Source organism: Artibeus jamaicensis, unplaced genomic scaffold (genome assembly GCF_021234435.1).
Source record: "Artibeus jamaicensis isolate MK-2021 breed Jamaican fruit bat unplaced genomic scaffold, CSHL_Jam_final contig_464, whole genome shotgun sequence".
Lineage (NCBI taxonomy): Eukaryota > Metazoa > Chordata > Mammalia > Chiroptera > Phyllostomidae > Artibeus > Artibeus jamaicensis.
Window position 1 is genome coordinate 17042626 of NW_026521842.1, and position 25927 is coordinate 17068552.

At 42.2% G+C, this 25927-nt stretch overlaps 1 protein-coding gene across 1 annotated transcript; it reads left to right on the forward strand.

The window, feature by feature from the left end:
• The first annotated feature begins 5690 nt into the window (after positions 1-5690).
• PSMD7 (proteasome 26S subunit, non-ATPase 7) lies at positions 5691-14475 on the forward strand. The gene is made up of 7 exons (XM_037162713.2): positions 5691-5876; positions 7843-7934; positions 8852-8944; positions 9618-9715; positions 10284-10364; positions 12669-12760; positions 13493-14475. The coding sequence occupies exons 1-7, from the start codon at positions 5803-5805 to the stop codon at positions 13929-13931; spliced, it is 969 nt and encodes a 322-aa protein (XP_037018608.1). The 5' UTR covers positions 5691-5802; the 3' UTR covers positions 13932-14475.
• The last annotated feature ends 11452 nt before the right edge of the window (positions 14476-25927 follow it).

Below are 25927 nucleotides of genomic sequence, written 5' to 3' on the forward strand. Positions count from 1 at the left end.
CAGACCAGGCACAAAATGCTTGAGTATGTCTAGGGACCAAGGTCTTTACAAAAATTCCTGAAGTATGACCCAAAGGATGACTTAGGGGTTCCATAAGCATACAACATAAGGAAAAACACTGAAGACAGAGAGAAAACATGTGCAAAGGCACCAAAGCATGAGTGAGCACGGCACAGCAGAAAAATCACCACTCTACTTGGTGTTTAGGTGGTTTGTAGAGAAGCTAGAAGAGCAAGCAGGTGCCAAAAAGTGACAAGTCTCTTAAGCCCCTTGCAGTACTGACTGACTAACCAATTAGATTTCTGTGGAAAAGGAATGAAATATCTAGAATGACATTCAAGTTTCTGACTAAGCTATTCGAATGGTGGGGACATCTGCTAAGTTCCTACAGAAGAAGAAGCAAGTCTGGAAAGAAAAATGGCAAGTTCAAGTCTATCCTGCTCAATCTGATATGCTTATGGGACATAGAACATCCAGGTAGAGAGATCCTGTAGTCTGAAGTCTGTCCGTACCTGGAATTCAGGAAAACAGTCATAGGCTTTAAGGTACTTTAATAAATTGCCTATCATCATCAACTAGATTATACATGCCTGTAGAAAATCCATACAAAAGACTTAGTAACTCAGAGTGGCACACCTAAATTTTCAACAGAAATTAGAGTTTTCTCTCTGTCACCCAAGATTTGGTACACCTAGTTTCTACATACTGCCTTAAATAAGGAAAAGTTGTGGGTTTGAGGAATATAGCACCTACTAATATCAGGGTCACAAACTTAACTCCCATTAAATTTGATACTCAGATGTGTGAGTGTCAAAAGCAGGGAAGCTTTTCTCTTATTTTTGCCTAACTAACTTTCCATCGCAAGCCTCCACATGCTAACTAACATGGGAAAATAACTTTTTAAAAATTAAATGTCTAACCTGGCCTAAATTAAACAATCCATTTAGAACAGTTTCCATCATTTAGCTGGTGTTCTTGCCCTCCCTTCTCTCCCTAAGACAGACTGCTGGCATCCGAGGAGAAAGGTGTGGCATGTACATGACTTGGTGGCAGTGAAGGGGCCTAGGGCTCGTGCTGGTCCTTGCATGTGCATTTGCCATGTTGGTCTGTTGGTCTCTAATACGATGTCTCTTGTAGCTTGGTTCCTGGGAACTTTTCTGGCCTCCAAAGTTCATTCCATGGCTGGTACACTTGGGACCTTTTCTTGTGATTAGCCTGCTCTGTGAGTGCTTCCAGGCCAACTGGCCTCCCCTCAGCACCTCTGGGGTATACCTGTGACTATGGTTAGGACCAACTCAGGCATCCTCTGCTGTGGGATTCAGTGCAGAGCAGAGATCTACCCCCACTGTGGCCATCACTTCTTGCTATGCCACACACTAGAACCATGGTGGCTCGGGCAGCCACACCTGAAAACCTTCATTCCACTTCCCTCACTGTGCTGTCAAATCAATGCAGCTGTACACAAGCAGAAACGGCAATTTCTGTACACATGGCAATTTAAGATCTTCCTGAGTCCCAAGCAGGCCACAAGATAGGAGCTCCTCCCTGCCCTCTAGGACCTTCACTCATTCCTTTTACAATAGCATCAAAAACAATAAAATACTAGAAATAGATTTAGCCAAGGAGGTGAAAGACCAAGACATTGATGAAAAGAAACTAAAGAATACAAATAAATGAAAAGATATCCCATGTTCATGAACCAGAAGAATTAATATTAAAATGTCCATACCTCCCAAAACCATCTATAGCTTCAATGTAATCTCTATCAAAATTCCAATAACAATTTCCACAGAAATAGAAAAAACAATTCTAAAATTTGTATGAACCACAAGGACACCAAATAGCCAAAGCAATCTTAAGCAAGATCATCAAACCCAAAGGCATCACCCTTCCTGATTTCAAACTTTATTACGAAGCTATAGTAATCAAAACAGTATGGTACTGGCATAAAAACAGACGCATAGACCAATGGAACAAAACAGAGATCAGAAATAAACCTGCACATATGTGGTGAACTAATATTTGACAAGGTAGCTAAGAACAGTGTCTTCAATAAATTGTGTTGAGAAAACTGGATATTCACATGTAAACAAATGAAATTTAGCCCTCATCTTACACCACACAAAAATTAACTTGAAATAGATTAAAGACTTTAATGTGAGACCTGAAACTGTAAAATTCCTAGAAGGAAACACAGGGGAAATAGCTCCTAGACATTGGTCTTGGCAACACTATCAAGCAGCATTGTAAGCAACAAAAGCAAAAATAAACAAGTGCGACTATACTAAACTAAAAAGCTTCTGCACAGTAAAATAAATTATTGGCCCTGGCCAATGTGGCACAGTTGGTTGAGCATCGCTCTGTAACCAAAAGTCTGTGGGTTCGATTTCAGTCAGGGTACATACCTAGGTTGCAGGTTCGATCCCTGGTATGGGTGAGAGTGCATATAACCCCCAGTTCAGACATGCACAATCCCTGGTTCAGGCACTGACCCCCAGTCCGGGTGTATACGGGAGGCCACCAACTGACGCTTCTCTCTCCCTCTCTCCCTCTATCTCTAAAAACATATGTCCTCAGGTGAGGATAAAAAAATAAATCTATTAATTAATTTAATTTAATGAATGGTCAATAAAATAAAATACAACAAAACACTGCAAGTTGTATAGATCTATGTAGGGGTTAATACATAAAATATACAAAGAACTCAAACAACTCAATAGCAAAAAAAAAATACCCAATTAAAAAATGGGCAGAGGACCTAATAGACATTTTTCCAAAGATACGCAAATGGCCAATAGGTACATAAAAATGCTCAGCATTACTAATCATCAGGAAAATACAAATCAAAACCACAATGATATACCACCTCACACCTGCCAAAATGGCTAGTATCAAAAAGAAGATAACAAGTCTTGACAAGGATATGGAGAAAATGGAACCCTGTGCACTGTCGGTGGGAATGTATATTGATATAGCCACTATGGTAAAGAATGTGAAGATTTCCTCAAAAACCTAAAAATAGAACTACCATGTGATCCAGCAACCCCTCTTCTGGGTATACAGCCAAAGAAAATGAAATAACTCTTTCAAAGAGAAATTGGGACCCCATGTTCATTGTAGCATTATTCATGATGGCCAAGATTTGTATACAACCTAAGTGCCCATTGATGGATGAATGGATTAGAAAATGTGAAATATTATTTGGCCATAAAAAGAAGGAAATCCTGCCCTGGTTGGTGTGGCTCAGTGGGTTGAACGATAACCTGTGAAATAAAGGTTGTCGGTTCAATTCCCCGTCAGGAAACATGCCTGGGTTGCAGGCCAAGTCCCCAGTTGGGGCATGTGAGAGGCAACCTCTCTCACACATTAATGTTTCTCTCCCTCTCTTTTTCCCACCCTTCCCCTCTTCCTAAAAATAAGTAAAATCTTAAAAAAAAAAAAAAAAAAAAAGGAATTCCTGCCATTTGTGACAACATAGACAGACTTTGAGGGCATTATGCCAAGTGAAATAAGTGAGATAGAGATAAATACTCCATGATCTCACTTATACAGGGGTGGACAAAAGTAGATTCACCATTATGTAAAACAACCCAATTATTAATAAATAAGCATACAACAACAGTTTCAGTACTCACAACTGTAAACCTACTTTTGCCCACCCCTGTTTGTGGAATTTAAATAAAGCCAAACTCACAAAAAAGAGAATAGTGATTGTCAGACACTGGGGTTGGGGAAAATAGGGAGATTTGGGTCAAAGGTACAAAATTCCATTTACAAGACTGGAATCTAATGTACAATATGGTGACTAAAGTTAACAATATGTATTTATATACTTCAAAGTTCATTAAATAGATCTTAAATGTTCTCACCACCAAAAAAAGGTAATTAAGGTAATTAGGTGATAAAGGTTTTAACGAATGTTATGGTAGTAACCTCTTCACAATATATACATGTATCAAGTCATTATGTTTTACACCTTAAACTTACCCAATATTATTTGTCAATTACATCTCAATAAATCTGGGAAAAGAATTTAACACTAAAAAAAGAAGATGATCAAAGGAAAATATATTACTCTTAAGCTCTCATCAGGTCCTATAAAGCTAGGGTAAGTCCAGAATTCAACGAACAAAAGAAAGAGATTTCTTCTATCGCCTACTGCATTTCCCCTGAATAAACTGAGCACCCAGTAGTGGCTACAATACCAAGGGAAATTTCAATTCCATTTAAAAAATAGGGCAACATGGAAAACACATTCTTTATGATTTCAGGTCATTTTCTTTATAAATTCTATATATATTAATCCAAAATAATGTTTCCTTTAACTCCAATTCTTAAGCCTTACTTGACACATAAAAAAAAATCAAAAGCACTCTTTGATCTTCTGATAGCTTTAAATCTTTAACTATAAAATTAGGGAGGAAAATCCTTCCAAGCTTTTTTTAGTATATGCATGTCTACCGTGTGTGGGATAACATCACATAAGAGATGAAACAAGAATACCTACTTTGAGTCAGGCACTAAACACCAGCAAGCATGCTTTTTAACACAACACACCATGTGGCTGGCTTAAATTGTTTTAATCTAAAAGTTCTGGTATGTTAACAAGTAGTAGCAATCCATCTTATAGCCAAATAAAAAATATTAAAAGGAATGAGGAAAAGCCAAGTAGTGTTCCCAAAAGTAGGAAGAGTACCTGTAGTAGAGTGATGGATAGGACCCAGAAATAATAGCAAAAGCACCCCAATTACACTGGAAGCAGGCCAAGAGCAAAAGTCTCCGGGTCACTCTTCACAGAGGTCAGATCCTCTTGTTCTCAGGAAGGTAAGAGGTGTTTAAAGACAGTAAGGAGTGAGTGAACGATTCAAGTTGCTGGAGCATTGTTTTTGTTTAGAGAAACAGCAACTTAAAACTAGACAGAACTATAACTGTGTGGATTTTAATTTGCCTCTTTCTGCATATAAGCTTCAATCCTTTCTCTTACACTTCCCCATTTAGTCGCCTTTTTCCTCTTTCCTAGCTAAATATCAAAACATGTTTCTGTATTTCCTTCCATCTTTTCTTCAACCCTTTTCTTTTATTTGAAAATCGGCCTGAATGATCCAACTCTAGGCATAAATTGCGTTCTTCTAGTCCTAATTAAGTGGCAAGTAATATAAAGACAGGTGGAAAATATAAAAACTGGTTGGTTATCTGCAAAGTGTCCACAGTAAATAAAGATTAAGGGGATTATTCTCCGACAAAGGAGTATAAATTACCAAAACTACTGTAAAGGCGCTCCTTAATGCTAGAGATCTAAAGTTAGTTCTAAGAAATTCTGGAGGATTTTTGACTTGAAGCAAAAGTGAACTTTCTGGATGATGGCAATATTAATTACTTTTTATATTTTTCTTAGCATTTTTTTTCTAGTCGTCGGATGGAAGGGATTGGGGCCGTGAGAGGGCACTGAGGCGAAAAACCACTGCAGAAAACTGTGCAGGCCAAATACAAGGAAGTCAACCTTTATCAGTCTTCAGTGTCCTCCTAACTTTCTAGACGAGGGACACTCGTAGCCAGAAACGCGAAGCAGGTCCCGCCTTTTCCCGGCACTTTCCCTCCTCAGACAAGCAGCGGGAGCGCCCCCGGGAACTGCAGCCGGGAAACGACCCGCGCGGCACTCTGGGAGCGGAAGTAAAGGGCCGCGCTGCCGCGGCAGGACCGGAAGAGGAGGAGCTGGGCCTGGAGGATCCGCGAGAGGCTGTGCAGCAGTGGCTCCGTCTGCGGGTCGCGAGGAGCGGAGCCTGGCGGGCAGGGTGTGTCGCGATGCCGGAGCTTGCGGTGCAGAAGGTGGTCGTCCACCCCCTGGTGCTGCTCAGCGTGGTGGATCATTTCAACCGGTGAGCGGGCGGCGCGAGGCGGCTTAGTGGGGCCGGTGGCGTCTTCACTGCTGAGTCACGGGCGCTCTGGGAAAGGCGCAGCGGCCGCGGGAGCTCTGATGGGCGGAGGGCGGCTCTTCTTCGCTGCGGGACCCCGACCAATCTCGGTGCTGAAAGCCCAGGTCACCCAGCATCGTCCCCTAGTCCCAGCAAGCACTCCGGGTTTTGTTTTGTTTTTTTACCCCGGCCTGTACGCTGCCAGAGCATAGGGAGGCAACTTTCGATTGGTCCTGATCCCCCAAGCCTCGTGCTCATCTGTCACCTCAACCGCCCATTTTTACCTAAAAGATTCGGTGTCTCGTCGGAAAGCCCTTCATACTGTAGCTTATGTGCCTTTGAAGGCTGTCACGAAAATTCTGGTCTTATCCCCCTGGAAGAACTGTAGTTACAACTTGTGAAAGTTTCTAAGCAGGAGTCTGGTTTAACGATAGCACAAAACGTAGATGAGGGGGTCAGAATAAGTGAGATCAGTTGGAGACTTTGGCATTAATGAATAAGGTAAAACATCCACAGATGTTTCTCCCGCCTTCCCTTGTTTTGAAGTTGTTCATCCCGCTGGACCTGTTACACGTGTTATAAGTTTTACAAGATAATTACTTGAATTGGCAAATGTGAAGACCCAGTTGGGAGCATCTACTGTAGAGTCAGTTTTTAAGCCGACTCATTCTCTCTCATCTTGTTTTGTACAATTTCTAATTCAGAGCCAAAAACAAACTTCATGATGTTTAGGGACCTCAGTTCCATTGCTTTGTAGGACCCTCAGCCTAACAGGATATGTTTGCTTTCCCACTGTACAGTAATTACTATTTTTCTCCCATAGGATACTAGGGATACTAACGGGACAGTCACTATTTAAGTTCTGTTCAGTAAACTCAACAAACTGTAGGTTTTTGTAAAATGGGTTTTTGTAGACCAAAAGAAAAGCCAGTAAGTGTGGAAGTTAACGTTGAACTGTAGAAACTGGATGCCTAAGATTTCAAAAAAGTCAGAACCACCAGGAATACGGAATCCTTAACTTTGTTTGATTACAGACCCCAAACTTAGTAAACATTTATAAATTTGCCAAACCATGTGAGTAAACCAGTGTGAACCCTCCACTGCTGGGGAATCATAGTTAATTTCACAGTGGCTTATCTTTCCCTTGGACATAGAGTTGCACTGTGTCTGTGTCTTACTTGCCACACTTTTAGTTAGGTCTTTAGGACAAAATCACTGCTCTTTGATATGGAGATAGAAATTCTGAAGCAAAAATCTTACTCATCCAGCCCTGCTCTTGGTGTGATTAATCACCAGCTCACTTCTGACTTCTTTCCAATTAAACCGTTCAGAAAGACCACAAATCACATACATATGCCCCTGGGTCAGAATCACTTTCTGAGCCCCTAGCTGGTTCAAAGAATTATAACATCTAGTGGGGCTTGTCAACATGGAATAGATGTACCAGAGAACAGTTATCATCAAGCTGGACCATAAAACTGTTCTACTTTGGTATCTTTATCCCTGAAAAGATTCAGGGGTAGGGAAGGTGGGGAAAGTTTGAGGGAGAAAGGTAAGCTGCAATGGAAAAAAAAAGTAAATGTGGAGTATAACTTAAATGTGTTTTTCAAGCACCAACCAAATAACATTTTAAAACTTAGGATGAGGAGAGTTTATGTTTTCTCCATTTTAAATTTCTATAAAGTTTGACATTTTTCCAAGCTTGTATTACTTGACAGTTAACAGTAAGAACTGCCAGTGTACAAAGTTCATTAATTATTCATTATATCTATTAGAATTTAATATCAAGGATTAACATAACTATTGCATTTGTTCAGTGGGATTAGTTCCCAGGTAAACTCACTCAGTTGTATCTATACTATTAATGTTTCCTGTTGAGTATCTAATTGTTGACATATCTTGTGAGTTGACCTTCTGCTTTTTCTTTCAGAATAGGCAAGGTTGGAAACCAGAAGCGTGTTGTTGGTGTGCTTTTGGGGTCATGGCAGAAGAAAGTACTTGATGTATCCAACAGTTTTGCAGGTAAAAGATGAATTTTACATTCTCCAAGCATCATTTGAATGTTGGTTAACTTTAAAATAAAAAAGACTCTGGCTGATGTAGCTCAGTGGATTGAGCCCAGGCCTGTGGACCAAAGGGCCACCAGTTCAATTCCCAGTCAGGGCAAGTGTTTTAAAAAAAAGAAACTTTTTGTGTTTTCCATTTTTTCACTACAACCCAGAATTCTAATTAAGAATTGCTGTGGTATTAAAAGGGAAGCTAAAAGCTACACACTGAAGTAGATAATAAATATAGTCTCCATTGCAGCTGCCCGTCTCTGCTGTTATAGCGCAAACACACTGTAGAGAGTATGTAGACAAATGGGTCACAGTAGTCTTGTAAAACTTAATTTATAAAAATAGGTAATTGGTGTAGTTTGTACCCATGCACTGTTAACTATGGTTATGAATTAGCAAGCAGGAGATGGAGACTGACCCTTTTGTTCTGTTTCTTAAATATTTACTAGAACATATCAACATATTTCATAATTAAAGCAACAAAAACAAAAAAATAATTGTTGGCATGACCCCTGACTAGAGGTAACTAACTCCAGTGTCTAAAAGAACCAGATGGTAATGTAATTTGCCAAATGGAAACCATTAGAAGTAAAGGGACTTTTAGCAAATCGAAGAACGTGTCCTTTTTAAGGGGGTTAGCTTCTGTGCCTGGCCAGTTGTTGGGAGATCTGATTTTTTGAAAGAAACTGGAAGGCTGGATTTTTATGTGACATCTCCCAGTTTTTAATGAGAGCAACTCAAAAGTAATTTGAGTACTATGCTGGAAAAGCCACCTACGTGGATCAGATCTGGCCTAGGGGTCTCTGTTTTGACCTGTGCTCTAGAGTTCTACCTGGCACCTAAACTAAATCTTTCCTTTTTCTTTCTCTCTTTCCTCTTTAGTCCCTTTCGATGAAGATGACAAAGATGATTCTGTCTGGTTTTTAGACCATGATTACTTGGAAAACATGTATGGAATGTTTAAGAAGGTCAATGGTATGTCTTTTTATTTAAAGAAGGTGTTGTGGCATTGGTGGGGGTGTGCGTGTAACTTTTATTTTTTAAGTATTCCTTTTTCTTTGTTTTAATGTCAAGGATCCTTTTCTCAGCTAGACTTAACATAAGTAAGACTAATGGTACTAGAAGAATGAGGTAGGATAAATGACAAACTGGAATACCAATTTAAGACAACCTGTGTTTGTGGAAGAGAGCTAGCCCTCTGCAGCATAAAACTAAAAAACTATGAAATAAAATCCACCTGCTCTTAAGAGTTTTAATACCACCAGGATAAATACATCTCTCCATCATGTGTACCATTTTCATTTTTATTTCATTACAGTAATCACATTGCTTTGGAAATGTTTATTCCTGTAACAGTTGCAGTCTATGTGACATGAACCTGCATTTATTTATATATTGCCTTAGAATTATTTTCTAGTTGCTGTCATGTTTGAACGGTCTCCTAAACTAGTCTGAGATGTGTATGTCTCTGGATTTCCCTTACTGCTTATTTTGTTGAGTTTTAGATTTCATAAGTCAGGTTTTAAAATAGATGTCTTGAATTCTGCAAAGGTAGAGAACATAACAGCTGGAGTTCTTACCCTTTCTGAGGGAATTACATAGATTTTCATGTAACGATTCAAACCCACTTAATGTTTTCTCTTCCCAGCCAGAGAAAGAATAGTTGGGTGGTACCACACAGGCCCTAAACTACACAAGAATGACATCGCCATCAATGAACTCATGAAAAGATACTGCCCTAACTCAGTGAGTGCACTCTGCCTTTAAAATTCTTGAATGACATTCTTTGCCAGTTTACATAAGAAAGAGCATCCTAAGAAGGGTTTTGGTAGCAAATCATTTCACTGCTTCTCTAAGCTTGTATTAATTTGTACTGTTTTGTGTAGTATACAATACGCCAATATGTTTAATAAGTAACAGTAAACAGCTGCTAAGTGCCAAGTGTATAAGTTACCTTTCTTAATCCCCTCAGTAACTATATGGGGGCTGTTACCATTTTACAATGAGAAAGCTAAAGTTTAAAGTGGTTAGCCAGGTCTCATAAGTGATGGGGCTAGGATTAAAATATTGGCTGTCTTAGCTCTGATTCCCTTGGGCTTGATCATTATAGTATACTACCTCTGAGCTTGTTAATTAATAAGGTGAAGAACAGAATAAATGATGAGATAATTTAAGTGTAAACACATTTTGCTGGAAATTCTGGCTCATGTCTGATTAAATAAAATTCCTTCAGTACTCATGATCAGAAGAATGGCTGCAGTTATTCCTCTGTACCCAGTGTAAGGTGGTTTGCTAAGATGCGTTTTTCTGCAAGGTATTAGTCATCATTGACGTGAAGCCAAAGGACCTGGGGCTGCCCACAGAAGCATATATTTCAGTGGAAGAAGTTCATGATGTAAGTCATCTTGCTATGCGCCTTGAATAGATTTGCTGCTTATTAGGCAGTTGTTCGGGATTTATTTGTTTTTGTTGCATTTTCAAGTCAACAAATCTTTTATAACAAAGAGAAAGTTGTTGATTTCTGTTAACAGTTTGATATTAAATCATTTTTCCTTTCCAGTGTTTGAATAGCCACATTTTAGAAATGAAAAGACCTTAGAAATCTAGCCCTGGTTGGTGATTGAGTGCTGGCTTGCAACCAAAAGGTCGATGTTTCAATTCCCAGTCAAGGCACATGCCTGGCTTGCAAGCCAGTTCCCCATCAGGGAGCACTCAAGAGTCAACCACATGTTGATATTTCTCTCCCTCTCTTTCTCCCTCCCTGCCCCTCTCTAAAAATAAATAAATAAAATCCTTTAAAAAGAAACAGAAGAAAAGAAGGAAAGAAATCTAAAGTCCCCTTTTACAAATGAAAAATTGAGGCCCAAAGTAGTCAAATGATTTCCCAGAGATATTCACAGAAAAGTAAGTGCAGAAATGCAGACTGGTGAGCTAAGCCTTTATCTAGTGCCCTTTCCACTCTTGGGCACCCTCTGGGCCAATATTCTTTCTCCTTGAAGATTTTCGATCCCTACAGACTATACCATAGGTTTTCAAATAGAGGTCAGAGCTGCTGGGCGCTACCGCTAGATGGCAAAACCAGTCTGTGTGAGTTGACACCTGAATACTCAGCCACTGCATCTAGTACCTACTCTTGGGTTCATTAGCTTGTGCTTTAGCTGTAGACATAAAGAGCTCCCAGCATATGTCTTTTCTCTATTTCCATGAAAATTGAACTTCAGTTCTAGGCTAAAATTTGAGGTGAAAAATGTGTTTCGTTAGGAGCATAAAATATTTGCACCTAGGATGTGCAGGTAGCTTTAATCTTGAATTTCCAAACTCAAGCCTAAGGGATACATTAAAGTTTACCCTTTACATTCAGATATGTACCATTTATTTTTATATTCAGTTTTTAAATCTGGAAAAAGATAGGTTAGCTTTCTGCAAATATTCCTTGCATTAAGCTATGTCCTCCTGGTTTTCTCTCTGCCTTTCTACCAGGGAGCTTAGATCCCAGTCTATTGTCTGATTGCCATATGGCTTTCATTCCCATCTTGATGTAGTTGTTTTTAAGTTAATCCTTTTTAAGATTTTATTTCTTTATTTTTAGAGAGAGGGAAAGGGAAGGAAAAGAAAAGGGAGAGAAACATCTCAGTTGCCCCTCACAGGCCTCCAACCAGGAGCCTGGCCCATAACCCATGCATGTGCCCTGACCAGGGGTCAAACCAACAACCTTTTGGTTTGCAGGAAGATGCCCAGCCCACTGAGCCACACCAGTCAGGGCTGTTTTCACATTAATCTTCACCCTGCCTCTTTCAAAAAGAATCTGAGACAGCTTACACTCATGTGTGCATGAGTATACACATACCAATGAAGCAAAATTTTAAGTAGTGTACAGAGGAGACGTAAGGGTCATTTATAAGATGAAACCAGGGAAAAAATAGTACCTGAAAAGGCCATGACGTTCTCAAGATTGTTAAAGGCTCTGACCTTTCTAGCATACAAAGTCAAGGGTTCAATTGTGTTGGCAGGATTCACCGTCCTGGATAAAATAATGACAACTAAAGTTTAAAGCACTTGACAGAAGTTAAGTGATTTACCCAAGGTCCTGCAGCTCCCTTATCACATTCATGGCAGAGCCACACTTCTGAATCCAGGCAGTCTGGCCCTAGATCTGAGAAAATTTTCTCCATTCCCATCTAGAAGTCACTAGGTGGTGCAGTGAACCACATCCCTGGGCAAATCCTCTGATAAATTCAGGCCACCAGAAATCCAGTTGTTCTTACTGCATCATCATTTTGGTGCTCTGGTTTTATTTGATCCAAGGGACAATAGATGGTTAAAAGTTATTTTTCTGACATGAACTTGCCTCAAATATAGATAACTCTGTATATTGCCTTTTCTAGAAAAGAACTATATATATACTACTTTAAAAATCAACCGAACCCTAATTCCCCACTGTGGAAATCAGAGGATTATCAAGAATTTCCTCAGAAACAAGCTGATGCTGTCCCAGCAGACTTTGTCTCTGAGCAGGGCCACTGTGCTGTTAGCTTAGAAGACTAAGCTTTCGAAGCAAACCTTACCCTCCCTTTGCCATGGAAAACTCAGTGATGTACCCATGAAGTGATTTGACTTAAAGCAGGGGAATCGGGGTATGGAAAGGACATGTGCCAGTTTGTTTGTAAGTAAGTAACTATAGTGAAGCCTTCTCTCCCAGGATGGAACCCCAACCTCAAAAACATTTGAGCATGTGACCAGTGAAATTGGAGCGGAGGAAGCCGAAGAAGTTGGAGTCGAACACTTGTTACGGTGAGAATTAACAACTTAACAGAATCATAAGCAGCCCAGGAGGCTGCTCAGTGTAAGGGAGAAAGGTGTATCGGGAGTACAGCGACCTGGGTTCTAGGCCTGGATCATCTCTAAAGTGTCTTGCATTGTGATTTCTGACTTTGTGGACAGTACACCTTGTGACAGGAACAGGCATGTGAAGTAAGTGTAGGCATGTGTTCTTCCAGGGGATATCCCTTTCATTGTATGTTGCTAGCTGGTTTTCTGCAGACAGTCTACTTGGGATGGGTTTTATTTTAAAATACTCATATAACCCTGATTTATTCAAAAAGATCATAGTTTTTCTCAATAAGATTCCTTTAAGCTCAAAAAAGTTACTACTAATTTAAATTTCATGCAACATCATATAGATACAAGTGATGAAAATGCTACCCTTTGTTAAGGAAGTTGAAGGAGAGAGGGTTTTGGGGGCAGCAGGGGTTGTCTGTTTTTTTGTTTTTTTTTTTTAAGTGAAAATAATTTCATTTTAGTTCTGTTTTAAAAATGCCCTCTGATGGGAAAAATAAAAATATATGCCTCCAATGAAAACATAAAAAGGCAGTTTATACTTAGATCTTTGCCAAATAGAGACACAACACTTTTCTTTTGAACACTTGCCCCTCAGAGCTGGGTGTTTCCTTAGAATGTGAGACCCTGTGAGGTAATACAAAGTACACTGATATTTTTCCCGCCCTTTCTCATGGGTCATTTCAGAGACATCAAAGACACTACTGTGGGCACTCTTTCCCAGCGAATCACAAACCAGGTGCATGGTTTGAAGGGACTGAACTCCAAGCTTCTGGATATCAGGAGCTACCTGGAGAAAGTGGCCACAGGCAAGCTGCCCATCAACCACCAAATCATCTACCAACTGCAAGATGTCTTCAACCTGCTGCCGGACGTCAGCCTGCAGGAGTTTGTCAAGGCCTTTTACCTAAAGACCAACGACCAGATGGTTGTGGTATATTTGGCTTCCCTGATCCGTTCTGTGGTCGCCCTGCACAACCTCATCAACAACAAGATTGCCAACCGGGATGCAGAGAAGAAGGAAGGGCAGGAAAAAGAAGAGAGCAAAAAGGATAGAAAAGATGACAAGGAGAAAGATAAGGAAAAGAGTGATGTAAAGAAAGAAGAGAAAAAGGAGAAAAAATAAAGCATGTAGCTTTTTAATTTGTAAATTAAAATTATATAAACTAACTTGTGTGCTGCCGGAGGGTTCTTTTCATGTTAAGTGCTTGTTAAAAGCTGTATTGATGAGAACTCTCTGCCTCAGGTCTCTTGCTGTGGCATTACATGGAAGTGAATGGATAGAAGGACTGATCTCGTACCTAAACTGCAGCTTAGGCTGCCATGAGTTGGGGATATGACCCCCTCAGACTTCAGATTGTGTGACGAAACTGAAGAGAAGTAAACAACATTTTTGATACTCTTCTATCTTTTATCTGTAAAACCAGGAGTTGAATTTTCCCCATCTCAGAGACTCTTGGGGTCTGTTTCTGGCAGTTTGCAGAATTACTAAATGGAATGCATGAATTCCAAAAGCGCTCTGCCTCAAACACCTCGAGTTCTGACCTGAGCTCCGTTGGAAATACCCCACCACGGGACTTTTGGACTTGCAGCTCTGGCATTCTCAGGGCTTGGGATCCATCTCCATGTATTATTTACCTTCAAAGACAATTAAATGGCTTGGTTTTTAAGTCTGGTGTTCTAGTCGTTTTTGACTCTGGGAGTGGCACTCTGCTGTATTCAGAAGCAGTCAAAAACAGTTTTTAATTGAAGCTGCCTTACAGCATTATTTTAGACTTGGAATCCTTCATGAGAGAATATTTCTCCTTTAAAACCAGCCCACTGTAGTGAGGAGAGCACTCCACTGAGCCTAGGAGACCTGTGTCCAAGTTTGTGTCTCACATTTCCCATCTTTCAGGTTCCCAGAGCAGTTTTTTCCTGAGGGACACTCAGTCACTGCTGCAGTAGGTCTGAGCGCATCAGACCACCAGATTAACAGGGATGTGACTGAGGATGGAACGAAGTTCCCCCAAAATGAGTTCTCAGGCTTCTCTTGGAACAAATTAAATAAGGTACTTGGTCATTGGACATACAGTAGTCACTTGATTGTCACTTTCCTTTCTTGAGCACTTAAAGTTCTAATGTACCATCTGCATCATCAATGTCCAAAGATTTAAGAACACAATTTAAAAAGCACTACAACTAAGTCAATCTCAGAAATCATAACAGTATGCTTCAAAGTTACCAAAAGTACCAATTTTTATTACACAGATCTGACAACCAGTTATTGGAAATTTGAGGGTCAATAATATGATGTATAACCAAGCTTTTATTTTACATAAATAGAAGATGCCCAGATGAGGATTTACTTAAAGTTTCAGTAAGATTCTGAGAGGAAAAGGGATGGTAAAGGAAGAACTACAGACAGTCGAGTTTGTTGATGACAAAAATCATGTCTATCTTTCTAACCAAATAAAAAATTTGAAATACATACTTCAAAGCTTGAGATGTATTTAAAGTGATAGGAGTGTTAAATTTTTGCAATTTGGTTGCCATCCTCACAACAGACTGATGAGAGGAAAGAAACCTACAACATTATCTCCAGGGATGGGTAGGAAGGAGCCAGGGTGCAATGGTGGGAAGGTGGGAAGAATTAAAATGTCACCCCAAGGAGGGGATCCTTTATATAAGGGTCAGGTGGCAAACATGCCACAGGATTTATGTCTGCCTCCAGTAGTACAATTTGGACTTGAAAAGCTTTCCAGGGTCTACCTGTAATACCACTGGCTTTTAAGTGTACCACCTTTTGTTAAATTGGAACGTTTATCAAGCATCTAAGAACAAGAATACCTGGGCTTTCTTATGCTCAATAGTTTGATCCACATAGATAGGCAAAACTGGTTTCTACCTAACGGGATAACAAAAAGTTTATAGCTTCAAGAGTCACTTGGGCTCATTTTCTAAGGCAAAGCTGCTGCCATCCTATATAAAGGTGAGCATTATAAGGCTAATGGTGGACGAAGTCTTGCTTCAATCTGACAGGACTATACAACCCGTGACCCTCACCTAAAATGAACCCCTGCATTTGTATATAGCCTGGAGGTGTCAAGATGAGGTTTCCAAACTACTTTTATTAGTTTGAAAACACTGAAAAAGAATCCTGGAAGAAGTGTGATCCCAAGCCTGGATCTCATACCCATAGTTGTTAACATTACGTTCACTTCCACTTCCAAAGACTTCAGAATGCATTGTTAGAAAGGCCAGGCTGCTTCTGCTACACAGAGACAGAGGTATTTATTCCTCACTGCCTTTGTTGGATAACTAACACCTGAAATTTCCCTAGACTTATAGGAACAGCTCTGAGCCAACTAATTAGTTAAATGTTACTTAATTTTGCTCAGACCACTAATCACTAAAGGGACAAAAAGGGAAGTAACTTTCCTGAGAGGTCACCATATTCTCCAATGTGCTAGATGGAAGGTAAACCTTTCCAGTAGGAATTAGCAACTGCAGAAGAAATTAGCAGCTCGTAATTTCTAGAGGACCCCTCGGCTATGAGAATTCAACCATATACAATTACTTTCACTTCAATTAAGTGACAACACAGGTCCTCCTAAAATAATGAAATATCCCAATTACTGGAGGTTATGATGAACAAGCCTTTTATTCTACCATTTTCCTACAATATCTGTAAATCAGAAATAAGACCTGAGAATGAATCAGGGGTGTTTGTTACACTACAACACACTAACAACTCCAGCTGCCCCTGTCCCCGGAAATGGGAAGGAAATGGGACACGTGGAGAAGAACATTTTATGTGATGCACAAGAGAAGATTTCTACAACGCCCCTAAGCAAACACACTCCAAATTACCCATAATATAGGCAAGCACCGAGCTGCATATCTCTGCCTTCAACTTGGCATCATCTATATTTGCCTAGGAGCTACGAAGAATTGAAGTCTTTCCAAAAAAAAGTAATGGGTATTCTTATTGGGCAGTAGGTACAAAGAGAAATGGACTCAGAAAGGGAAACAGAAGTGAGGAAAGAAAAGAATGGAAGAAAGACTATATAAAAGTATGTTTCTAGGGCCAAATCAACAGAAACCTTGAAGCATTTCTCTTTTGAGCCAATCTATTTTCAACGCTAGATGGCACCATTGTCTAATCTCATCTCTTGGCAAGAGATACATTTGTCAGTTCAACATAAAATTGGGAAAGCTTCCCCCAAAGTCGCTTCCAGTCACTTCTGCTTTTGGTTGCAGCCATCCAGGCAAGATTTTGAAGGAAGCTGGAGAGTTGCATGGGTGCACAAACATAGGGTGAAGTTGCCATACAGCTACCTTCGCTGTACTCCACCCACACAACTTGGGCAATGAATATACAAGGTTTTCGCGGCCCTTCAGATAGCTCCTGCTTTGACTTCCCTCACTGCTGATACCACTACTGATTTCTTTAAAGACAGTTTTCAGTGGCCTGCTAGTAAATGCGTAACAACCAGTTCTCCAAAAACGGAGGGGGAAGGGGTTGATTCATGGCCTTTGCCACTTTCCCTGGTGTGAATCACTATGGCTGACTTCGACACAGCAGCAGGAGTTGGGAAGAGATGCACAGTAGACAGTACTGCACAGTATCCCCTAACTATGGACACCATATAGATTAAAATACCTGAAGAACACACATGATAGTAAAATGTAGTAAAATAACTAGGATACGGTGCATTTTGAGTGTTACCTTTTTAGATATAATTTATGTCATTGTAAATTTATACAATTTGCCTACCGCATTAGAATCTCTGGGAAGTTGTATTTTTAAGATGCCCTCCATGTGGCTCCGGCACACACGGATGGGAGAGAACCTTCACTGTGATATAGATGAATCTAACAATCTTTCGCCTTATAGTTACCACTTTGTAGATCCTACTGGAGTCCTTTCCCAGCTCAAGATATCTTCTCATACATGCACATCTATTACACACCACACAATGTCTTCCTTCCCAGCACCAATCACCGACCTCTATCTATATGCTACAGCTAAAGTCTGGTCAATAATAACAAAATCAGCTCATCTTTAACCCAAATAGGCAACTCAGGTCCTTAGTTCATCTGCTGTCCCCTCTTTCCTCCTTTTCAACCCTGGTGTCATCCCTACCTGTTACCTCTCAGTATACAGACTCAATTTTCTCCCGTCTCCCAGTCTTGCATTCTGCATCCTCCACTCTAGCCCTTTCTCTGTCCTTTTCCCAGTTACCTTCAGCAAATAGCCATATGTTTTTGTGGCTTTTCCTCCTTTATCTTCCAGGCATGCCTTTAATCTTATGCAGTCTGGCTTTATCCCCCACCACTCTGCTAACAGTGCTCACCAAAGTCACCAATGGCTTTCACGGTGCCAACCCAGGTGACCCTTCTCCACCCTGACCTTGCTGGACTTGACCTCCAAAAACTTCTGTCAGACACTCGTCCCTGTTTCTCTTGGACCCTGTTGGTCCCCTTTTTCTCATTTTCCTTTGAAGCTTCATCTTACTCAGCGTATCACATACATTTCTTTAAGTCCTCAATCTATTCATTATTGGATACCTTTAATTCCAATACTTGTTCCATCCACCCACTCACCCAGAATTTGGGAGCCACACTGGTCACCTGCTCACCTTCGCCATCTACGTTTAGCCACCTCTTTGTCCTACCACGTGGACCAACTCTGACACCTGCCGTCCCCACTCCCACCGCCCCACTGACATTCACACATTTATCTCTGCTCTTCTGTTGCAAAGGTTGCCTACCTGCATTTCCTACTTACCTTCTCACCTGCCCTCTGCTCCATGTTCTGTTCTCACACCAGAGGCAGTTAGCTGGAGGACGAACCTCATTTTATGACTCACTATCATCGTCACCACTTTTAGGGCTCCTCTCTCGACACTGTTACCATTCTGGTAACACACCATACTGTTTCCTTTATCCTGATTCCCACTACCACTGTAACCACCCCCGACACACACACCAAATTTACACAACTGGTAGACACTTAAATGGGTTTAATTATTGTTCTTAGATATGGCTTGATCCTGGGAGAATATGCAGCATAACTTTGCATCTGCATGTGTTTTGGTGTATTTCTCTTTAAATCTCTTTCTTTCTTAGCCTATTCTTTTAATTCAAGATGTTTTAAAGATCTATCCTCATTGCTCTATGGATAGACCCATTTACTTTATAACTTTTAACTGCTCATAGTAGACGTAATCTATACGTCTCTCAAATCCTGTTTCATAGCCCTTGTTCTTGGACGTACCACAAACTATACCTCCCACCTGTTCTGTTAGAGTGGGCCATGAGGCTGGTCCTAGACAATGAAGCGAGGTGAGAGGGCACAGGTAGTGACAAGCCCCTGCCGTCTGGACCTTCCCACGGCACAGTAATAGAGGAGGGGCATGTTGGAATCCACCCTCGCCTGCCAATCTCATGCACACCACTCCTGCTCATCCTTCCTCCGTGCTCAGGCACACCAGCCTCCGCAGTCGCTGGAACATGCCAGTCTCCCACGCAGGCTGTTGCACCTGACAGGCCCACCATGGATGTGGCTCCTTCTCTTTCAGGTCTCTAGGCTGTAACACCTCTTTAGAGACACTGTCCCCAAAGCCCTATCTAAAGTAGACCCATGTGCCCTATTCTACAATACTTTCCCATATTCTTCTCCGTCACATTCATGCAGGTGCAGCACGGCAACAGTAGTTAATGGCACTGGGGCATATACTTGAAAGTTACTAAGAAAGATCTTAAATGTTCTTACCACAACGCAGCCTTAAAAGTTCTCGGCAACAGGCCCCGCTGGTGTGTCTCAGTGGATTGAGCACCAGCCTGCAAACAGAAGGGTTACCAGTTTGATTCCCAGTCAGGGCTCAAGCCTGGGCTGTGGACCAGGTCCCCAGTGGGGAGTGTACAAGAGGCAACCACAGATTGATGTTTCTCCTTCTCCTTCTCTTCCCCTCTCTAAAAATAAATAAATAAATAAAGTCTTCTTTATAAAGTTCTCAACAACAGACAAAATGGCAATTATGTGAGGTGATGGATGTGTTAACTAACCTTATTGTGACAATCATTTCTCAACATATATGTGCATCACATTGTCATGCTGTATTCCTTAAACTTATACAAGATTATATGACAATTATGTCTCAACAAAGCTGGAAAAATTACTGACTCAAGGGCTCCCACTAACCCATGGCAGACAACTGCTCCCCCCTGGGGTGTGTGCCCTGTTGGAGAGCAGGGTGGGTAAGAGTCAAAGTGTAATGCATAAGCTACTTCTCCCTACCCCTCACACTCTGTGTTTTTACCAATGTGAACCAAACACAAGGACTTGACAAACAACCATGACTACAAAATCTAAAAGTTCAAGGGTGAAATGACCTTTCCCAGAAGAAACAACACTTCCAAACCCAGGGCCCACCAGAGCCCAGCCTCCTGTGAGGAGGCTGCTACTGAGGCAGGAGCTGTGCCCCTCATGCCAACCTCAGCTGGAGTCCCAGAGCTACATATGCTGTCTGTCCTTCAGGCTAATTTACTGTTGTAATGGCACCACCTACTTCAATGTTCACCCTGTAATTGCACAGGAAATGGACCCAAAACTGTCCTTGAGAGATGGGACATGACTCTTGCCAACTGGGTTTGGCTGGAGGCCCAGACAAGCACTAATGACATCTCAAGGCAGAGTGTCGCAGTTGCAGGCTGGGCCAGACTCAAGGCCCCCAGAGACCATAATGCTGCCGGGCCGGTGATGTCAGGCCGTGGGCTGGGGGCAAGGATGGAAACTCCTCCCACCTCCCAGTATTTCTTTCCCCAAGAAAAGGAATGAAAGTGGTACTAGTCCCTTCCTGTCTATATTCCTGGTTTAGAGTGAGGTTTTTCATCTAATGATCATCTTCATGCCATGGCTGTTCCATTTATTAAAACTCATGGCCACATGCATAACCCAGAGCATGAAAGAGTTGCTAATCCAAAGATATTTAACCTGACTTAGGATTGTGCATTAGTTATCTATTGCTGGGTAACAAATTACCATAAACCTCAGCAACTTAACACACATTATTACCTTACAGTTTTGGTGGGTCAGGAGCCTGTCATGGACTACCTGTGTCCTCCACTCAGGGGTGTTCACAGGTAGCAGTCAAGGTATCATCTGGGTGAGTCACCTCAGGGTTCCAAGCACATGTGGTTGTTGGCAGGATTCGATGCCTTGTGGGCTGTTGGACCAGGGGCCTCAGTACCTCACTGGTTGTTGACAGGAAGCTGCCCTCAGCCCCTTGCCACATAGGCCTTTCTAGAAGCTTGCTTCATCAAAGTACACAAGCCAAGAAGGCAATGGAGAGTTAGCCAGCAAGTGGTATGTCACGATCCTTTGTAATTTAATCACAGAAGTGACAGCCCAACACCTTTGCCATACTCTACTGGTCAGAAGCAAAATTGCTAGCCCAGCCCCACTCAGAGGGAGGAGATTACACCAAGAGGGGGTCGTGGGGTGGGAGGCGCCCATGGGAAGTCTGCCTCTCACAGACGGGAACAAGCATTCACCAGGGTAACCCATAATAGGCTACAGTGTATTTTCTTTTTTCATGACAGTGTCTAATTACTGTCCTAGAATAAAAACAATGTTAGTAGAAAAATGCAGAACTAAAACATCCCTCTTATTCACAAACAGGACTATCTATTGCCATCCCTGCTTTGGACATAACAAAGCAGAGCAAAGCAAACCAGTTAGGAACCCAGGCTCTGAGAGAGGTGAGGTGCAATGGGCTTAACTGTGGCTGATTAGCAAAAAGTCACTTCCTACATGTAAAATTTATCTTTTCTCCTTCCTAAGACCCCATTAAAATGATGATGAATGCAAAAGATTTCCCACTTTTCCCTGGCCATTTGGCCCATTTGAAAGGTAGCGTCTGAGGGGTGGACAAGGTACTTCACCACATTTAAGCAGAAAGGAAAGTGGGAGGAGCAGCCAGTAGCAGGAGCCCCAGCCAAGAATTCAAGGAAAGGAGCGTTCTCTTGAGCCCTGCAGAACCTGGGAAAGGCTCAGTTTTGAGAGGAATCAGAGTCATGGTCACGGGGTAAGCACAGGCGTATCAGTTGAAAATCGATACAATGGAAAGGTCAAGCCCCCTTTGGAACCTGTATGCACACACTGCCAGCTACCAGCTGTCCCCACTTCACCCCCACACAGACCTATCAAAGGAAAGGAAGTTAACGACACAGCAGATTAACCATCCTCAGGATTTATTGATGGACGAGGGCACAAGGAAGCTTTCAAAGGTGGTAAGAAGGTGAAAAAGTGTAACTGACCAGGTCTTAAGCTAAGAAATGTGCAAGTCCCCAGATTCTCATTGGCAGCAGGAAGGCAAGAGGAGAGCTGAAACCTGCGGTAGTGAACTTTCTACATAGAAGAGTTGGATACCCAGGTCCTTCCCAAGCCCCTCACAGCCTGGCTACCTCCCCTCTCCCATCTGCTGGAGACAGAGGTTATTCAAGTGGAGCTCCAGGCCCAGGGACCCACGTCAGAGCAGAAGGCTGGAGGAAGTAACCGCTGAAAGAGTGAGAAGTCAGTGGCTGGTAATCTGAGCGCCTCAGCTCCTTCCTGGGAAGCCTAGAGGCAGGTGTACCTGTCTCAGGTACAGTCTACTCCTCGGGCAGGAGCAGAGGATTCACCTCTGGAAAAACTGATCACCCCAAAGACCCCTGAACAGTGACATTTAGGGCCCCGGTGTCAAAAGACTCATCTGCCACCTAATCCCCTTACAGCAAACAGCAGGCAAAATATGGAGACAAAAACTTGAAGTTTTCTTTCACTCCTCCATCTGCCTAATAGTTTTGCAGCTGCCTCCTCCTCTTGTCCTGAAGGGCATCCACTCTCAAGCCTGACCCTTGAATGATGGCTTGACAGCCTGGCTAGGGGAGGAGACCTAGGAACACCACAGATCCAGGCCAGGACCACTGGGGTCGCTTGGCTTGATGAGTTTGTGCCTCCTTAAGCCTCCATATTTCTCAAAGCCATAGCCCAGTGCACAGCAGCAAATTTGGGTTTGCTGCTTGGCCTCTTTCATGAAACAGGAGAGAGCCATGGGCTGGTGCCCATCCCTGGTCTACAAGGGACACATTCAGATTGCTCGGCCCACGGCAGCTGAACTCCCACCACTGTCAGGTTCAGGTGCAGCCGGCCCACAGCTTCAATCTTGTTCAGTGTTTTGCATTTAGTTCTATTTCTGACCCATGGAATCCTTTACCCTGTTTTCAAATCAGCCTTCTTCCTTTTCTTCTAACATTCTGTGGGTCTTTATATGTGATAGAGCAGAGAGGTTGACCAAAGGATAAATTCACTGTGCCACACTGATGGAACCCACCTCGTTTTCTAATGCTATTTTATACCAAAAAAAAAAAAAAAACCAAAACCAGGGCTCCTGGTGGAGAAGCCAATTCTGTGTTGGGGGCAATGGAACCAACGTAGAGAACAGAGTATCACTCGAAGGTATCCACCTGGCGGTCTGCTGGCTGCTTGCAGCTCAGGATGCTATGAATGTGGCCCAACACAAAATCACAAATTTACTTAAAATCTTTTTTTTTTTTTGCTCATCAGTTTTCATTAGTGTTTGTGTGCTTAATGTGTGTTCCAAGACAACTCTTTTTCCAGAGTTGGCCCAGAGACACCAAAAAATTGGACACCCCTGAGAAAGCATCAGAGATATCCAGGAGGGTGACAGAATCAAATGGTAACAAGCATCAAAAAGAGAACAGTGATTATCGCCACTGGAACTAGCTAATTGGGAGCTGGGCATTGAGTCCACATGGATGTGCAAAGGGTACAGATAACAGAAAAGAACCAATGAGAAGTCACATGCTCTGGCAAGAGTCCGTTGAGGGTGCCCAACTTGTGCTGTGTGGGCCATAGGAAAGCGGGCTTGACTGTGCTTGAACCAACCTGCCTCAGAGGGACCAAGATAAAATGGTATTTAAAACTGGATTCAAGAGGTAGACTGTAGGGAAACTAAGTTTACAACTTTGGGCACCAACTCAATTTTCTTCCCCAAAATGAGGCCGGGGCCTCATTGATGCTGAGTTTGGCTCAAGAATCAGGACAGCCTGCTATTTATAAGCACTCCTCTAAATGAAAGCACAGAGACCATTAGGGGAAGTTCTCCTAGAAGGGGGAAGTGAGCCTGGATATCAAAGGACAGTGGGGAAGCTGGAACTGAGCTTTCCAGACCCAGTGAGATTTTACCTTATGTAGCTTTACTGGCACCTGGGAGACCCACTCCCTGGGGACCTTGGGTAACAAAGGGAGACATATCTGATCTTCATTTTGGCTAATTACATCAGGAACTTATTACAATGTGCAGGGGTATGGGTACTCTCTGCCAACTGGTTTCACTTGAAGCACTTCAGAGTAAGAAAAAGAGTGGATATAATAAAAGCAAAGAGAAGTAATTAGAGCCTCCAGGGTGAAAGAGCTTATGCAGAAGAGATAATTGTCTGACTTTATACTAATTAGCTCTGGAGTAGACAGTATTTATATGATCATAGTCATATAAATATTCTTATTCCTTTTTCAAATAAGCCTCCAAAAAAAGTACAGATTTCATTATGGTTATAAAGTAAATGTTTTAAAAAAAAAACTGATCATGTAAAAGGACAGAAGTCCAGAGTCAGGAGCTGGGAAAGGGAACCGAGAGCTGGGAGGAGAGATGGGTGCTCACAAACTCAGTCACCCAGTGGGGTGACAAGGGGTCCTGCCCATTGCTAAGGCTGGTAAAACAAGAACCATTTTGAAGGGCAACTGGGTAGAATCTACTGGGATTTTTAAAGTATGTCTAGAAGGACCCAGAAGAAACCAGCAAACAATAGTTGCCCCTTGAAGGTGACCAGAGTGGTTGAGGAACAAGAGTAAGGGGCGGGGGGAGGTGCTTTCACTGAAGGCCCTTTCTATATTTTTTTAAACCTTTTAAATTTTTTAAAGTAAAACATGAAGGCATATCATCAACAGTCCAACTTCGAGGACAACTGCCCTCTCCCAGAAGAGCAGCATCAGTGCCCAAGACCTGCCCAAGGGCGCGCACAGAAACTCTGCAGCCACCAGCAAACTGATGGACACAACCACAGCACCTGGGAGGACAAAGGCAGGTGCACTATAGAACCACCACAACACAGAACATCACGCAGTGAAGAATCAATTACAGATAGGTATGTGGACAAACATGGAAAGGTCTCCCTAATAGCTCATTTAATGAAGCAAATGAGTTGTTCAATATACAAGAGCTCATTTTTGGTCTACTGAAAAATTTTATGTATGTATGATTTGCATATGCACATAAAATAGTTTGGAAGGACCACAGCAAGCTGCACAGCAGTTACCCGTAGCGATAAGAGTGGAGTCTTATTTGAATTTATTATGAGGCATCTGTATAGCACATGGGCTTTAGTCAACATTGTTCTCAAAGGATAGCACCGCCTTGTCAAGTGGAAAAGGCTCTGGAGCTGGGCAGCAGGGTATGAACTCAGCTATGAGGAAGGACCCCCTCTAAACACCTCTGCCTCCCTTTAGGAGCACAATCAGGCCAAGACTCTATCCATGACAGTCACTTTTGTGTCAAATACATTGAGACCCAGCAGCATGGTAACCTGTCCCATCCGAACTCTTAAGGACTTAGAAAAGTAGATGGTGAGCCCTTGCAAGGCCAGGAACTCAGGATCAGAGTCACGCTGTAGTCATAGAACCCGAGACATACTCAGAGATGTTATTTGAATAAACGACTGTGAGAACGCCACCTCTAAGACTTTTTTTCTGGAGTCTGTCCAACATGCAGCCTTACCTGTTGGGTGTTCTGGTCCCACAGCAACTGCTCAAAGAAACCCAGGCCTGTCAGGGGAGGCTGAGGACACCAAAAGGGAGCAGTGAAGCAACTGACCAAGGGCTGAAGCCAGTGATCCCTGGACCAGGTCTCAAGTCACCCATCAAAACTGTGGCTGTCTTGGTTAATGACACACATTCTTCTCCAAACCAGCAAGGTGAGGGACCTTCCACCCCAATCTGGACCTGGCGTGCCCATGGGGCTCTGAGGCCTCTTACCTTGGACAGTGATTTTGGAGACAACACGCCATCACCACCCA

Bases quoted from the DNA above. Each gene is read 5' to 3' on its own strand.
- PSMD7 (XM_037162713.2), top strand. From the start codon at position 5,803: ATGCCGGAGCTTGCGGTGCAGAAGGTGGTCGTCCACCCCCTGGTGCTG. The intron at 7,935-8,851 runs GTAAAAGATGAA...TTTCCTCTTTAG, and splicing joins TGTATCCAACAGTTTTGCAG to TCCCTTTCGATGAAGATGAC. The intron at 8,945-9,617 runs GTATGTCTTTTT...TTCTCTTCCCAG, and splicing joins AATGTTTAAGAAGGTCAATG to CCAGAGAAAGAATAGTTGGG.